This window comes from Caretta caretta, chromosome 12 (genome assembly GCF_965140235.1).
Source record: "Caretta caretta isolate rCarCar2 chromosome 12, rCarCar1.hap1, whole genome shotgun sequence".
Taxonomy (NCBI): Eukaryota; Metazoa; Chordata; order Testudines; family Cheloniidae; genus Caretta; species Caretta caretta.
In genome coordinates this window covers 40,701,357-40,716,808 of record NC_134217.1, presented here as the reverse complement: position 1 = coordinate 40,716,808, position 15,452 = coordinate 40,701,357, and the positions used below count along the sequence as shown (strand labels likewise).

Here is a 15,452-nt window from a genome sequence, read left to right as displayed (position 1 = left end):
TAATAAATCTTGAGACAGATTATTATAGGACTGGCTACAAGCGTTGTCTTTGGCGTGAGATCTGACGTGCAATTGAGCTGGGGTAAGCGACTTGCCTTGACCTGAATATTGCTGAGTCTTGGTGTAAAGGACCATCTGTCACAAAGCAGGCTCACCTGGGTGGCAAGACAGTGCGGTGCACCCAAGGGGACTGTCTGACTCCTTGTTAAGGCTCTTCTAGTGCCTGAGGGGTTTACACTTGAGAACTGGTTGGTGAAATCGAAGTATAGCTCTCACAGGTAGTTTGGAGTCCAGCAGTGTGCCCTGAGGTCAATATTCAGCCCCCGAGCCCTGGTCTAAACTGCAGAATTCCTTTGCTATAACTGTGACGCTCAGAGGTAATCCACCCCCCGGGCGACAGAGTTATACTGACCTGATTGCTGGTATGGACAGTGCTATGTCAGCAGGAGAGTGTTGCCCACAGACACAGTCCTGCCCATCATGGAGCGGGGTTATTCAGAGGATGGGAGAGCTCTCTCCCATCGGCTCAGAGCAGCTTCACCAGAAGCGCTGCAGCCAAGTGGAGCAAGTTTATCATGTAGACAAGCCCTGAATCAAAGCAGAACAGCCTGAGACCTCCCTCTCCACTGGCCCCACGCCCATAAGAGGAGGGTGAAGCCAGCAAGGGAAGGTTCCTCTTTCTCTGGCTATTTAAGCTGCTGGCACCTGGGAGTGCTCAGACTCCTCCGCTTGCAGTCACCATGGACAGGATGGAGGTGACAGAGACCTTCGCTGGCATGTCCTTGCCTGGCTACTTGCACACGCAGGAGTCCCTGCGCTTTGCCAGCAGCTTCCAGTTCCGAGACACGGATGTCGTCATTGCCACCTACCCCAAGTCTGGTAAGAGCCGGAGTCTCGCTGACCCAGTGCCTGTGGCGAAGGGCAGGGACCCTGCTCCCCAGCCTAGCAGGGGCCACCGCTAGGAGGCTGGCTGGGCAGCACTTGCCCTGAGACAGGCAGGGCAGGGACTGGATTGCCATTCATGTCTCACTCTGTTGAACTGTCCTCCTGGGCAGTGCGGTGCTGGGGGGCTGCAGGAGAGGGTTTGTTCAGGCTGGCATATGGGCCATCAATCCGGCCCCGGGCACCGCTTGTCAGCGTGGTGGAAGCTGCATGCCAGAGCCTCTGGGAAGAGGGCTCTGTCTGGGGCTGCATACGCCCTCTGGCTCCCAGCCCGTCACCGCTGGCTTGGAGAAGAGCTTTCTGTGGCCAGCTGGACGGATTACAGGCTCTGCTCTCCACATGTTTATCAGCATCTGGTAGAGCGAGACACTGTCAGGGAGCGCCCAGATACCAGGACTCATGCTTGTGAGCAGCAGGGCTGGCAAAATCCCCCCTCACCCCTGCCTGGCCCCAGGGAGGCCCCCCAGCCCCAGCTCAGCTGCATTCCCACCCTAACAGCCCCCAATGCCAGCTGTGTCCCGCCTCAGGCACCCTGCACGGTCGGGGAGGGGTGCCCTGGGTGCCCATTGCAGCATGCTGGAGGGTGCCTGGCAGGAGGACGGTGTCTATCAACCGCCTGCAAGGCTGGGAGGTCCACAGCAGCGAGGAGCCTGGGCCCCCCAGCTCTGTGCAGGGGGGCTCCCAGCAAGCACGGGCAGTGGAGTGGGCCCAGACTATTGCAATGACTCCCCAACGTCGGCGCCAAGCGCAGACATGCCCCTGGCGTGGAGCGGTCTCTGCTGTCACTGTCCCGCTCCAGCAAAGGTCACACTCTGCTCAGAGCACTGAGACGCCAGGGACGGCGCGGGCTGTGGGGCCCCACATTCACCTGAATTCCCAGGCTGTGAGGGCTGGGGGGACTAGCCATGAGTCCTTGCAGCTCTGCTCCAGCTGGCCGGTGACTGGCTGTGTTAGCTCAGGGCCACGGGCCCCTCGCTTGGCTTGGGTGTTCCTTGGCCCAGGCCTGGCCTGGATCGGCTCACTTGGTAGGAATGCTTGGCCAGGGCCCTGCTCAGGAGTGCAGCACTTGGACTGCACCAGGACTAGCTGGCGCCAGGTCCCCCCTTCTGACTCAAGGCTCTGGATCAGAGGTCCATAAAGCCAGCTGTGTTATGACAGCCCCGAGTCTGACCCTTCGATCACTCCACTTCTTTGGAATTCTCTGTTATGCAAGAGGCTTCTAGGAGCACGCAGCCCCTCCTTGTCGCCCCTGCTCTGGTGGGGGAATGCAGCACAGCTGGGGGCTGGGAGTGTCTGTGCTGAGGGGCGGGCGGGCTCGCTCCAGGCAGGCCCACTGGAACTGCCAGAGGTTATCACCCTTGCTCTGTCTCTGGGGCAGGGGAGGATCCCTTGAGAAGCTCACCGCTAGAGCCCTGCCTTTCTTCTCTAGGCACCACCTGGATGCAGGAGATCCTGACCCTGATCCGCAGCAAGGGGGACCTTGAGCCAGCCAAGACCATCCCGAACTGGGCCAGAGCCCCCTGGCTGGAGCACACATACTTCAAGGACATGCTGCAAGAGACCGGCGAGCCCCGCCTCATCACCACACACCTCCCCTGCCAGGTCCTGGCCCCAGCGCTGAGGAAATCCAAGGCCAAAGTGAGTGCCCACGTCCTAACACGGGCTGGCTAGAGAAGGGCCAGGCAGGGAGAGAATGAGTGTTTGGGGTACAAGCTCTTCACCCTGCTCTGCTGGGGCCAGCTGTATTGTGGCTTGTATCTCCACCGTGGGGCGAGGACGTGGCCGAGTGCTCTGCCCATGTGCCCAGCGCCTGCCCAGCAGTGGGGCTAGATGGAGAAGACTCAAATGGCTGCCAGAGCTTGCCCGGACACCCCGTGACTGGGTTTCCCTCAGTTTGGTCTCAGCCCCAAGGGGATTGCACTAGATTAGGTGGGTCTGCCCTGGCTGAGTGAGCCATGTGGCTGAAAGGGGCTTCCCCCAAGTCAGCGGGCTTGCCCTGGGGCTTTCTGTGCACTCAGGTAATTTACAAATGAGGAAGCACCCTGCTGCCACACATCGGGCCCAGGGGGTGGTGGACCAGGGGTTTGGCGTGCTGAGTCACTGGGGTGGGGTAAGGAGCCTCGCTGCTCCAAAGGCCTCGCGATTGGGTCCCACCACCTTGTTCAGGACACTCCTGGAGACAGTGTCTTGGGAATGGGGCATGGAAAGGGAGGCGAATCCTGACGGCAGAGTGCAGCGTAGAGGAACCACCCCGCTAGGGGCAGGGCATGTGGCCATTGCTCCTCCTGTCTGTGTGTCTGTCTGATGCAGATGTCCTTTGTCTGCTCCTGATCCCAGGTGATCTACATGGCCCGGAACCCCAAGGACATCGCGGTTTCCTTCTATCACTTCCACAAGATGGCCAAGTTCCTGCCTGACCCGGGCTCCTTTGAGGACTTCCTCATCCGCTTCCTGGATGGCACAGGTGAGCGGCATCCTCTGCCCCAGAGAGCTCCATGCACTTTGCAAACATGCCCTAGGCTTCACTGCCCCGCAGCAGTGCCGTCTCCCGCATTTACAGCTGGGGAAACCAGGGAAGGGCATGACTCACCCAAGCGCTAATGAGGAGGCTGGCTGGGCTCAGAGCTTAGGAGGCCTGGCTCTGTGGCCCCTGCACTAGGCTTTGCCCAGGAAGACTGGGGGGTCAGCTCAGAGGCTCAGGCAATCCGCAGGAGCCTGAGAATTAGCTGCAGCCCAGTCACACCCAGTGGAGAGCCCAGGGGAGCCAGCTTTCTGCTGCCCCAAAGGCAGGTTTGCTTTTAGTGCCGTCCCTTACACTCAGCCAGGGATGTGGCTGCCCCCACCCCCCACAGTCCCGTTGGGCACGCTCCTGGGGCTTTGCCTGAGCCAAGCAGCACCCCAGGAAGTGCTCTGGGGAGGGGCAACGGCGCAGCTGAGCCAGAGGGAGTGAGGGGCAGATCCAGGCTGCCAGGGCCCTGCCGTCAGAACCAAGGGTACTGCACAGCGCAGGGTTGGAGGAGTGCCACACGGGGCCCAATGCTGGCTCTGGAGTGCGAGAGCAGGAGCTTTCCCAGGGCCGTCTGCACCACGGCCAGAGTCACCTCTCGATCCCAACCCTCTCTCCTCCCCACAGTGCAGTACGGCTCCTGGTTCGACCACATCAAGGGCTGGCTGAGCCTGCAGGCCGAGCTGGGTCTCTTCTACATCACCTATGAGGACATGCAAAAGGTGGGTTAGCCCTGGGGCTCCCAGCTGCCACGGGCATGTGGGTCACCGCCACCGGCGTCTGCCGGGGCCAGCCAAATGGCCCGGCTGAAGGAGCCGCTCCCTTGGTGTGCACTTTGGGAGCTGGGGGAGCTGAGCTCTGTCTGGGCTCCGGGAGGTCATGGGTGGCCTTAGTTTGTGGGACAGCGACAGCCGCCAACTCCCACATGGCTCCACATCTGCTGCAGGCCCCCGCAAGGCCCAGCAGCCTCTGCTTCACCCTGACACCGCCTGCGGCATCCCAGCTGTCTGGGTGGCAGCAGTTGGCAGGAATCCCAGGCTGGTCAGGGGTGCTACGCCCAGCACAGCTGCAGGCAGAGGGGGGCCCCTGAAGGGTGAAGCCAAAGGCACATGAACCTCCCACCGTGACCTGGACCCACTCACACAACACCTCCTGGCTGAGCCGGAGCCCCCGGAGCAGGGGTCCAGCCCCCCCAGTCGCTGGCTGCTCACCCGATCTGCCCTGGGGGTGCCCCTCACTAACGCTGCCGGTCGCCACGGCTTCGCAGGAGCTGGGGCGCTCGGTCGAGCAGCTCGCTGGTTGGCTGGGCTGCCCGCTGCAGCCGGAGGCGATCAGAGCAATCCAGCAGCACTGCAGCTTCTCCTCCATGCGCGAGAACGAGATGGTGAACTACACACTCATCCCCTGCGAGATCATGGACCACCGCCAGGGCCAGTTCATGAGGAAAGGTACGGGGGCGGGGGGTGAGCAGTCCTGTCCCAGCCCCTTCCCCTCCCACCAGGGCAGTGGTGGCAGCAAAGGGCCTTCGTTCATCCCCTGGCCTCTCTGCCTCCGCCCCCGCAGGCTGGTGGGTGCTCTGCTGACGGTTTGAGGCTCCGACTGCTGCGGCAGGATGGAACCAGCTCGCTGCCCTGTGGCTGCCCCTGGATGGGAGCTAACGATGGGTGTGAGCCACCCCCACGAGCAGGCGGGCTGAGTCAGAAGGAGCCAGGCATGTCCTGCTTGCTTGTGTGCCCGCAGCCCTTGCTGCCAAAGCAGTAGTGTCACGGAGTGTGGGGGAGTCCAGGCCCTGCACCCCTCTTCCTGGGATTCACTGAGACTCTCAGCCAGCCAGTAAAACAGAAGGTTTATTGGACAACAGGAACACAGTCCAAAACAGAGCTTGTGGGTACACCCAGGACCCCTCAGCCAAGTCCTTCTGGGGGAGCAGGGAGCTTAGACCCCAGCCCTTGGGTTCCCTGTGTTCCTCCACCCAGACCCAAACTGAAACTAAACCCACCCAGCAGGCTCTCTCCTGCAGCCTGTCTTCACATTTCTGGGCAGAGGTGTCACCTCCCCCTCCCCCTCCTGGCTCAGGTGACAGGCTCTCAGGTCTCCCATCCCCAGGGCACATTCCCAGGTCAACACTCCCCCCTCCCTGCTGCGTCACATCGTCACAAGTGGGTTGCAACGGTCAGGGGCGGATGTAACCCAGGCTTGGCTGCAGGGACTCCAGGGAACTCCTCCCACCGGGGACTGCTAGCAAACCTTCAAAGGGCTGTCCTGCAGCAGCCCCGGGGCTTTTGCGGCTGGAGTGGGAAGGGGCAGCATGCTGTGCTCCTGGAGGCAGATGTTCTGCATTCTGAGCTGATCCCCTGTGGGGTGCTAAGGAGCAGAGTGAATCCCAGAGCTATGTGCCCTCTATATGGGCCTTTTGCGCCCATTGCCATGGTATCTGGGCCCTGATAGGGAAAAGGCTGCCAAGCCTGGCTCTGGCCCAGTACCCGGCTTCGCTCTGCATCTTCTCCTCTGCTTTAGGGACAGTTGGAGACTGGAGAGACCACTTCACCCCGCGGCAGAACATGCTCTTCCACAAGATCTACCAGGAGGAGATGCAGGACTCCAGTCTGTGCTTCCGCTGGCTCATGGACTGATGCGGGGGCTGCACGGGCGAGGGACATGGCTAAGCAGGCAGGGCAGAGGCTTTGTCCACAGTTGGGACTCGGGGAACAAAACTCTAAGCTATGTACTTTGTTGGGTAACGTGCTGGGCCCCCCACCAGCCAGCCCCGGACAGTGGAGAAGGCTGTGCCAGTCACAGCCCTAGGGAGCTGACCAAGGCCCCTGGCCTCTCCTGGAGTGAGGGGGGGCACACAGAAGATTGGATGGAACATCACGGGGGGGATGCATTGGTCACAACCAGGGTCACAAGGCCCCGCCCTGCTGAATGTTACCCCACACACAGCTGTGAGCACCATCCCCCAGCCCTTCACAAAAGCGAGCGCCCGCTGGGCTGTGCCAGTCCCCTAGAGGGAGCCAGGGCAGCAGCCTTTCTGGGGGTCCTGATGGGGGAACATTGCCTCCGCCCAGTTACTCCCGCCTTCCTCAGACTTTGCAAAACACTGACTGTGACCAAAAAAGGAAGCACCGGCCCCGGGGGCTGGGGAGCGATGCAGCTTTGGTGGCTGCTGTGAAATTCCTGTGAATCATTTTAGGAAACAAGGGTCTCCTGTCTCCAAGCCAAAATAAGCTTCAGAATGACAGGCTGACTCTGACCAGAGGGTTTGTGGATAAGCTGTATTTATATATCAGAAGGCAGCAGACTTCCCCTCGGGCTGGCGGGCCCATTGGCCCAAGCGGCAGCCCTTGGCCCAGTGCAAACTAGCCTGCAGGCCCTGCCAACCATCAGCCCCTGCCATGGCCAGCGGGTTTAAGACTTGTCTAACTGCCACAGTTCTATATTATGGTGACAGTGCTGAGCGCACCCGGGGGGGGGGGGGGGGGTCACTCGTGCCCTCAGAGCTGGGGCTGGTTTTTGTATTGGAGTGTTACATGTAATTATTGAATGGTTCCGTTTATGGAAAGTGTCTGGTGAATTCTTTGGAGAACCGTCAAACTGCCCAAACAGGTACGCCAGTGTCTCCCACTGGGCCTCGGTGGGGGAAGACTGGCCCAGCGTTTGCATGAGCCAGCAGGCACTGCCCAGCACACAGGTGTGCTTGGTACAGCATTGAAACACAAACCCATATCCAGGGCAAGGAGGCATGGCCTCCCACTGAAAAAAACAAGGCAGAGTCTTGGGGAAATGTGAAGCAATGCTAGACTCACCTCTGGAAGGCCTAGGCAAGGCACCCCATGGCAGCTGAACTGCCCCACTCTGCCCTAAAGGAAGCTGCTTTCCCCTATTCCCCGGAGATCAAGGTGAAGGGAGTTTGCTCTGTGGCTGCACCTCTGACAAACAGTACTCCTGGGGGAATTCTGCGCTTCTGAACATGTGCAGAATTTATGTTCCCTGCAGATTTCTTTGCCTCTCCACAGAAAAATATCTTTGACAGGGAAGCAATGGGAAGCCACAAGAGTGGTCATTAGACCCTCCCCAGCAATATGTTTCGGGTGCCCAGTGCAGCCGGCAAAATTACTGTGGGGCAAGGGGCGGGACTGGGGAAGACACGGCTGGTGGCTCCTACCCTGAGACGGGCTCAGCTGCTAGTCCTGGCTGGGTTAGGGAGGACGGGGACTTCCTTTTCATAGAAGATTAGGGTTGGAAGAGACTTCAGGAGGTCATCTAGTCCAAACCCCTGCTTAAAGCAGGGCTAACCCCTGCATGGCATCCAGGGCCAGGTCAGACCCACCCCAGATTTCTCCCCCAGCTGTAAGAAGCTCTGCAACCCACCCACCTACCTCCCCTCAGCTGCACAGGGCGGGATCACTGTACAGGGAGCTTCTCCCCATCTCCCCAACCCCTGTGCATCATACCCAGACCCTCTCACCGAGCCTCAACCCCCCCGACACCCAGAACTCCCCCCTGATAAGCCCCACTCCCCCTGCACCTAGACCACCCTGATGAGCCAGTTACACCTGGATCCCCACCTCACTGAGCCCCACTCCTCCAGCATCTAGGTCCTCCCCCGCTGAGCCCCACACACCAAGGCCCCCCTGAAAGTTCTGTCTCCTCCCACACCCGCTGAGCCTGAACCACCTTCACCTGGACCCCCCTGTGGAGTCCCATTACACCAGAGCCCCCCCTACAATAAGCCCCTGTGCATTCAGATTCCCCCCCACACCCGGATCCCTCACCGAGCCGCCTGCCTAGTCCAGATTGCCCCACAGAGAACCCTCTCAACCCACACCTGGATCCCCTCACACTAAGCCCCTCCACACTTGGATCCTGCCTTGCTGAGCCTGCCTGTCCACACCTGGCATGGAGGGGCAGGCCCTGAGGTGTTTCTGGGGCAGGCCCGGTCCTTGCGCGGTGTCAGGGTTGAGTGCAGCCTCTTCCCTCAGTGCGTGTCCTGTAGTGGGGGAACTGCACACTGATCTCCCACCTCTGTGCAGCCAGTGGCCTGTGCTCCCCACTGCTATGCTGGAGCCTTCACATTTATTTGACAAATAAAATTTGCATAATTTTAAAAATTCTGTGCACAATATTTTACTTTTTTTGCTGTAGTTTTAATTTTTTTTTTTAGTGTAGAATGCCCTCAGGAGTAAAACAGACTTCTGTGTAGCCAGGCTGCCCTTATCAACCCTGTAGTCACACGGTACAGGAAGTTGAGTAGATGGTTTTGCAAACTGGCTGATTAAACGCTCTACATAAAATGTCACATGAAGCTGCACAGAACTTGGCTGCTGCCTTGCCTTCTCTATGACAACAGCTGGTTGTTTAAAAACAAGAATGAGGCCTTGAGGCACGTACGCAGGATGGCCAGGCTGCCGTTACTAGAACTTCAGTTCTCTTCCCGGAGAGTTTGGGAACTCACTCAGTTCCATGAGCATCAGGACTGTTTTACCTGCCCAGGGATTCAAAGTGTCAAGGACGTTTTACGGACCAGATTTTTTAGCTTAAGATAGGTACCCAACTGCACATGCATTTTGTGCACCTAATTTATTTGGGAAAATACCCAGATTTGCTCATGCAAGCTTGAAAGCAGGAGCAGAACTGTCTCCATCCTATTCTAGATCATGGAGGTTCCCTCCCACCCCCGGCCCCCATAACTTTTCATTTATTGTAATTCCAGCCAAGTGTACTCTAAGTCCGGCAGTGCTATTGTCCTTTACATTACACTGCAAGCTCCTCTAGTGCTTGTCTTCCCAATCCTACTTCACCAGAGTCCTGAGAACTCCACAACCCCTGCCAAAAACACTTGCTCACCAGAACACCTCCCCTATTCCAGACCCCTTTGGCGTGTCAGATTTGCTGCTTTTGCAGTCCACAGCCAGCCAAGGAAACACATTCAGCCTGAAGTTAAATAACTAAATCTTTATTTTTTATTTACAGTCCTTGTAATTAAATACTTTTTTCCAGAAATAGAACATTTAAAGATTGAGGGGGAGGGGAATCTCCCTACAGACAGCTCCAAACCCAAGAGATAAAATACACCTTAGACAGCAATAAAAAATACAGTGTGCATTTAAAGAGGGTTTGGTGCATACAGGACAGGAGAGACTCCACAGTAAAGCTTTTTCCAAATCCACTACAGTATACACTTGATCAAGTCAGTTACAAATACTATTTCAATTTGATGCAGTTTCCACTGGTCCCTGATGCATAAATCACAGGGGGCGGGAGGGGAGAAGAGCAGCAGGAACCCTGGGAGGGTAGAGCAGGTAAAATGGCTATTTACAATTCAACAGTAAGAGAATAATTCCCTAATTTAAGGCACAGTGGAGAGCAGAGGCCATTTTCCTCTAACCCAGCACTGCTGCTTTCCTTCTGACATCACACATTCACTTTAAGACTTAATATTTTTTGACAATAGGAACAAACCCCAGCCTTTCCCTGGACGGGGAGGTTTCAGCGGCTGGAAGAATTCACCTTGCAAAAGAGCAAAGACAAACTGGGCAGGCCTTAACCACAGCTCCACTTCCCAGATTGCTACATGTTTGGTTTGCTCACTTCATCTTTCCGTGATTGTTCATTTAATCCTCTGGTCTGACTAGAGGTGAGAGGAGAATGGAGGACGAGCTCCATCTCCTGACCTTTCTCCATTACCAGCCCAAGTCATTAAAAGTCTGGTTAACTAATTACAAAATGTCAATTTCCTCACCTGTTTCTGGGGAGTGGGCCAGCAAGGTGCAAGGGAGGCAGCTCCAGTAGAATGGGACATTCAGCCTAGCAAAACCCCCAGCCATACAGTGGAGGAGTGAGGCTACCCATCAGCCTGCTGCTCCTTCCTTTGCACCAGGACACAGTTTAGGAGAGCACCCAAAAATCAATGCTGTCAGCAAAGGGCTCCCTAAAGTTCCACCCCTATGACCTGGAGTCCTTTGTCCAGATTGATCAAACACACGGACGGTGAGAATTTATCCAATTTAACTAAAACCTACTCTAAAAACCCTCAACATCTGGATGGCAGAGGCTGGCAGATAAAAAGGTGTTAAAACCAGACAGACTGTCACGCCAGAAGCTGCAGTTCTCTTTTAACTTATATAAAAGTATTCCACCCTTCCCCCAAGTGAGTTTGTGTCCTTCTATGCCCAGGGTCCCCGTGAAGTGAGGGGAGGGGAAGGAGGATCACCCAGCTGGGATGGCAAACAGAGCAGGAGGCAGAACCTGAACCTGGTGAATGGAGATAGGCAAGTCTGCAGTCAGAGCAACAGTGCAGCAGGCCCTTGGGCAGGTTTCAGAAGTGATCACATGGCAGGTGTAATAGCCATGGGGCATGAACCGCAATGCCTGCTTGACAGTCCCTTTTGCAGTCAGGATCTCACACCTTCCCCTCAGCCCTTAAGCTTCACCCAACCTTCTCCTGAAAACCTGGCACTAGCCATTATTGCCAACCCATCAGGTACTTTGGATGGACCTGGCTTGGTGGTGAGAGAACCATGTCCCCTTTGGCTTAGAGGGAGACCTTGTCACACTGTGCTGATCAGAGAGGTAGTTGTGTGTGGGGCTGTAGGGCAGCAGGGACTTTATACCTTCTCTGCCCCTGGCTGGGGTGGATCAGGGCACTTAGCTCCGAGTGGATGTCCTGTTTCTTTCACAGCAGACGCTCATGTCCATGCTGTGACCAGTTTCCCCACACAAAACCCCTTCCCAGGGAGGGCTCCTTAACTCAAACACTCTTTGTATATTTCTCCACTGATACCATTTGGTGAAGCTCACAGAAAGATGCTTGACCTCCTCTGGTGACTTTTCACAATTTTCTTTCTGACAGCCAGAGCAGCCTCAGCCCCAGGAGGAGGCAGCAGCTCCTTCTGCTGCACAAGCGTCCAGGCTCTTGACAAAGCCAGGCATTCACACATCTTGCAGGACACAAAGAGCCTGACATATTGTAGCTGACACAGAAGGTGTCAAAGTAGCTTATAGGCTAGTTTGTGCTTCTCTGGGCAGCAAGATGCTGGTGGAAGACCCACTGCAGGAGCGGTCCAGAAGGAGAACAGGCTGGCTGCTGCTCCTCTCCACCACTGCACTGATGGTGACCATCCTGTGCACGTCCTGCTCCCACTTGTCTCGGCTGCAGGGCCCACAGAGCTTGTGCCTGATCTTCTGGAACTTGTGCCTGAAGTTCCTGTTGGTCCAGAAGTAGACAAAGCAGTTGAGAAAGCCACTGCCGCTAGGCAGCCACAGGGCCACGAACTCCAGCCACTCGTGGACTCTATCCTTCGTGATTGCTGCAAGAAGGAGAGCACCAGGTGAGTGTTCCCCACATTACACGGGGCTCTTCATGCCCAGGGGAGAGACCCTATGGTCCTTCCCCACTCATTGTGGGCAGCCTCAGCACCACACCAGCCCAGGCCCACTAGTGTGATGCTCCCATTCTAGACCCTCACTTGCCCCAGCTGAGACCATGACTCACCTGTAACATGGGGCAGAGGTAAAGGGAAACAAGTCTCCCAATTCCCCACCCCTCACCTCTCCCAGGCAAGCACTCAAAGCCAGGCCACTTCAAGCGGGGCTCCCAACCACCCCTTGGTTTTGGGTCTCTCCTCTCCCCCAGGACAGGGCAAGTGCACCTAATAATAATATCAGCACATGGCATTGAGGTGCCCCTCCCCGGAGGCTGATCCTAGTATTGCCAGCCCCAAAGGTTACACACACAAGTCAGACCCCCAAAGACATGAGGTTGGCTTAAAAAGCTCAGAGATCATAAAAGCATGAGCAGTTTTTGTTTGTGCTCCCCTGACAGCCAACCTGGGTGTGAGCATTTCAGGTTTAAGATGTGATCGGACACAAACACGTGTGCACCACCTGTGACGAAGTGGGACTGTTCTTAATGTTTCCTCTGAATAGTGTGGGGGTGCCTCAGTTTCCCCTAGGCAGTTCTTAAGTATCTAGGTGGTGGGGTAAGGGTGTATGATCATTGCAGAGCCCTAGAGGGCAGGTGTGTGCAGGGGTCTGGACACAGAGAATGGCAGACACCCTGTTTCCTGGCAACTGATGGCCTGGGCCCTTCCCCCCTGCAAGGTGAGAGCTAAAGGGTTGGAGAACAAAGGAATCAGGTGACCTCCTGGCCCAGAGGAGGAGGGGCTGGGGGGAGTTTCAGTTTGGGGCTGGCTGGGGACATGGAGTGAAGGGCAGATGTGGTTGTCTGGCTTACTGCCCCCCAAAATGGACCCAGCTTGAGGGGTTCGGTTCTCTGCACCTACAAGCTCTGCGTAAGACCACGTTCCTGTCGTCTAATAAACCTTCTGTTTTACTGGCTGGCTGAGAGTCACGTCTGACTGCGGAGTTGGGGGGCAGGATCGTCTGGCTTCCCCAGGAGCCCCGCCTGAGCGGACTCACTGTGGGAAGCGCACGGAGGGGCAGAGGATGCTGAATGCTCTAAGGTCAGACCCAGGAAGGTGGAAGCTGGGTGAGCTGTGTGTCCTGAAGACAGGCTGCTCACAGAAAGGCGACTGCCCCAGAGTCCTGACTGGCTTCATGGGGAGCAGTTCCAGAGCATCGCCCAGGGATTCCGTGACACCCCCACACACCCAAGGGAGCTCCACTGAGCCTCTTGCATCCTCATTGTGCAAGGGTCCCACTCCCTGCAGCACAGGCTTCTAAGAGCGTGGGAGCCCAGCAGCAATCCTGGGCACAGGCTTCTTAGAGCGTGGTACCCACTGCAGCTCATCCAGTTTCCATTATCTATACCCCATGTCTCCCCCCCACCTCATTCCACAGCCGCCATCTCCCTTCCCCACGCCACTGCCCCCTTCCACCATCCCCCACCCCTACCCCACTGCTCCTTCCCACTGCCCCCTTCCCATCCCCCTGCCCCACCCTACTGCTTCATCCCATCCCCATGCTCCTCCCCACTTCCAACTGCCCCGAGCCGCACCCCACTGCTCCTACCCCACCGCTCCTCCCCACTGCCCCCTTCCCATCCCCCTGCTCTCTGCCCCACCCTATTGCTCCATCCCATCCCCCTGCTCCTCCCCACTTCCCACTGCCCCCAGCCCCATCCCACTGCTCCATCCCATCCCTCTGACCCTCCCCACTACCCCCTCCTCCTCCCCACTGCCCCCTTCTGCATCCCCCTGCTCCCTGCCCCACCCTACTGCTCCATCCCAACCCCCTGCTCCTCCCCACTTCCCCCTTCCACCATCCCCCACTGCCCCCTTCCACCACCCCCCTGCTCCCTGCCCCACCCCCCTGCTCCATACCATCCCTCTGACCCTCCCCACTGCCCCCTTCCACCATCCCCCACCCCTACCCCACTGCTCCTCCCCACTGCCCCACCCTACTGCTCCATCCCAACCCCCTGTTCCCCCCCCCACTTCCCCCTGCCCCCAGCCCCATCCCATCCCCCTGCTCCCTGCCCCCACCCTACTGCTCCATCCCATCCCTCTGACCCTCCCCACTGCCCCCTTCCACTCCTCACCGTTGTACAGGATGGTGGCCATGCAGGGCGCCCAGCACACGTAGAAGCCGACGACGACGGGCACTAGGACCCGGGAGGCGGCGTCCAGCTGCAGCAGGCGGAGCCGCCTCAGCCCCGCCCCTTCGCCGCGCCGGCGCTGGGCGCGCGCCGCCTGCCAGAGGCGCAGGTTGGCGAAGGTGACGGTGGCCGCGGCGGGACAGAAGATGGCGGCGGCCAGCAGGCCGGCGTAGGCGGCGTTGGAGCCGTAGTCCGGCTCGCAGAGCAGCGCGGCGGCCGAGAAGCGCACGCGCAGGACGGCGGCGCGGCCGGGCAGGGCCACGGGCAGCAGCAGCAGGGCGGGGCCCAGCCAGGCGCCCGCCAGCAGCAGCGCGAGGCGGCGCCGGCCCAGCAGGCGCGCGTGGCGCAGCGGGAAGGCGACGGCGACGTAGCGCTCGAGCGAGACGCCGGCCAGCGAGTAGAGCGCGGCGCCGAAGAGGCTGGCGCTGACGAAGGCCACGGCCCGGCAGTAGGCCTCGGGCGGCGCCCCGGGCCCCAGGCTGCCGTACAGGTTGAGCGGCACCACCAGCAGCGCCAGCGCCGCGTCGGCCGCCGCCAGCGAGAGCAGCGTGAGGCGGCTGCTGCGGCTCCAGCCCGCCACGGCCGAGGCGGCCACCGCCCCCGCCGCCCCGTTGCTCAGCAGCACCAGCGCCCCCAGCGCGCAGACGATGCCGGTCTTCAGCCGCCGGCTGCCGCCGGGCCCCGCTTCCGGCGCGGGGGCCGCCCCGCCCGGCCCCGCTTCCGCCCCGGGGCCCCCGCAGCGGGAGGCGGGGGCGCCGGCCAGCAGCAGCAGCAGGAGGAGGAGGAGGAGGAAGGCGGGGAAGCCGGTTCCCATCCCGAGCATGCTCCCTCCCGGCCTGGGGGCCCAGCGCCCCGGGCCAGGCCGTTATATAGCCGGCTGGGTGGGGGCGGGGAAGCTGGGCTCCCGGCAGGGCGTGTGGGTCGCCTTATTGGGGTCCCAGCGTATCCCGGTGGTGCCAGGCGGGGGCGACAGGGCCCCCCCCCCCGGAGCAAAACGAAGCCCCCTGCGACTTCGGACAGGCTTCGGCTGTGGCAGCGGCTCGTGCGCCAGCGGCCCCAGCCCTCGAACATTTTCTCCAGCTGCCAGCTGTGACTGGAAGATTTAAAGGGAAACACCACGGAGAAGGGAGCTTAGTACGTACATTCACGTCTTTAGATTAAATGCTGAGCAAGGAATTCAGCCAGCCCTGTTCAACGCTGTGTCCGAGTCCGCCTCGGAGCCAAGGCTGTCTGGGACACAGTCACTCCCTCTTGTGCCATTGTCCATAAATAAAACACATAGCTGAAACTTGCCTTGACGGTTAAGTGTAAACAATTTGCCTTTGTGTGGATTTCTCAGTGTTCTCCATTTTTGTACAGATGGGGAAACTGAGGCACATATAGATTAAGAGTGGGATTGTCAAAAGTGCCAAAGTAATTTATCAGCACAAGTCTCATTGAAAGGCA

General features: G+C 58.7%; 2 protein-coding genes across 2 annotated transcripts; one reads left to right on the top strand and one right to left on the bottom strand.

The window, feature by feature from the left end:
* Positions 1–647: 647 nt before the first annotated feature.
* On the top strand, positions 648–7,010 carry LOC125620920 (sulfotransferase 2B1). Its single transcript, XM_048817204.2, has 6 exons — positions 648–879; positions 2,372–2,580; positions 3,280–3,406; positions 4,076–4,170; positions 4,716–4,896; positions 5,966–7,010. Exons 1-6 carry the CDS (start codon positions 741–743, stop codon positions 6,079–6,081), a joined length of 867 nt encoding a protein of 288 aa, XP_048673161.1. The 5' UTR covers positions 648–740; the 3' UTR covers positions 6,082–7,010.
* Positions 7,011–9,388: 2,378 nt separating this feature from the next.
* Positions 9,389–14,820, bottom strand: LOC125620918 (melatonin receptor pdcr-1). Its single transcript, XM_048817202.2, has 2 exons — positions 13,950–14,820; positions 9,389–11,757 (listed from the first exon to the last, which is right to left on the bottom strand). The coding sequence occupies exons 1-2, from the start codon at positions 14,818–14,820 to the stop codon at positions 11,447–11,449; spliced, it is 1,182 nt and encodes a 393-aa protein (XP_048673159.2). The 3' UTR covers positions 9,389–11,446.
* Between the last annotated feature and the right edge of the window lie 632 nt (positions 14,821–15,452).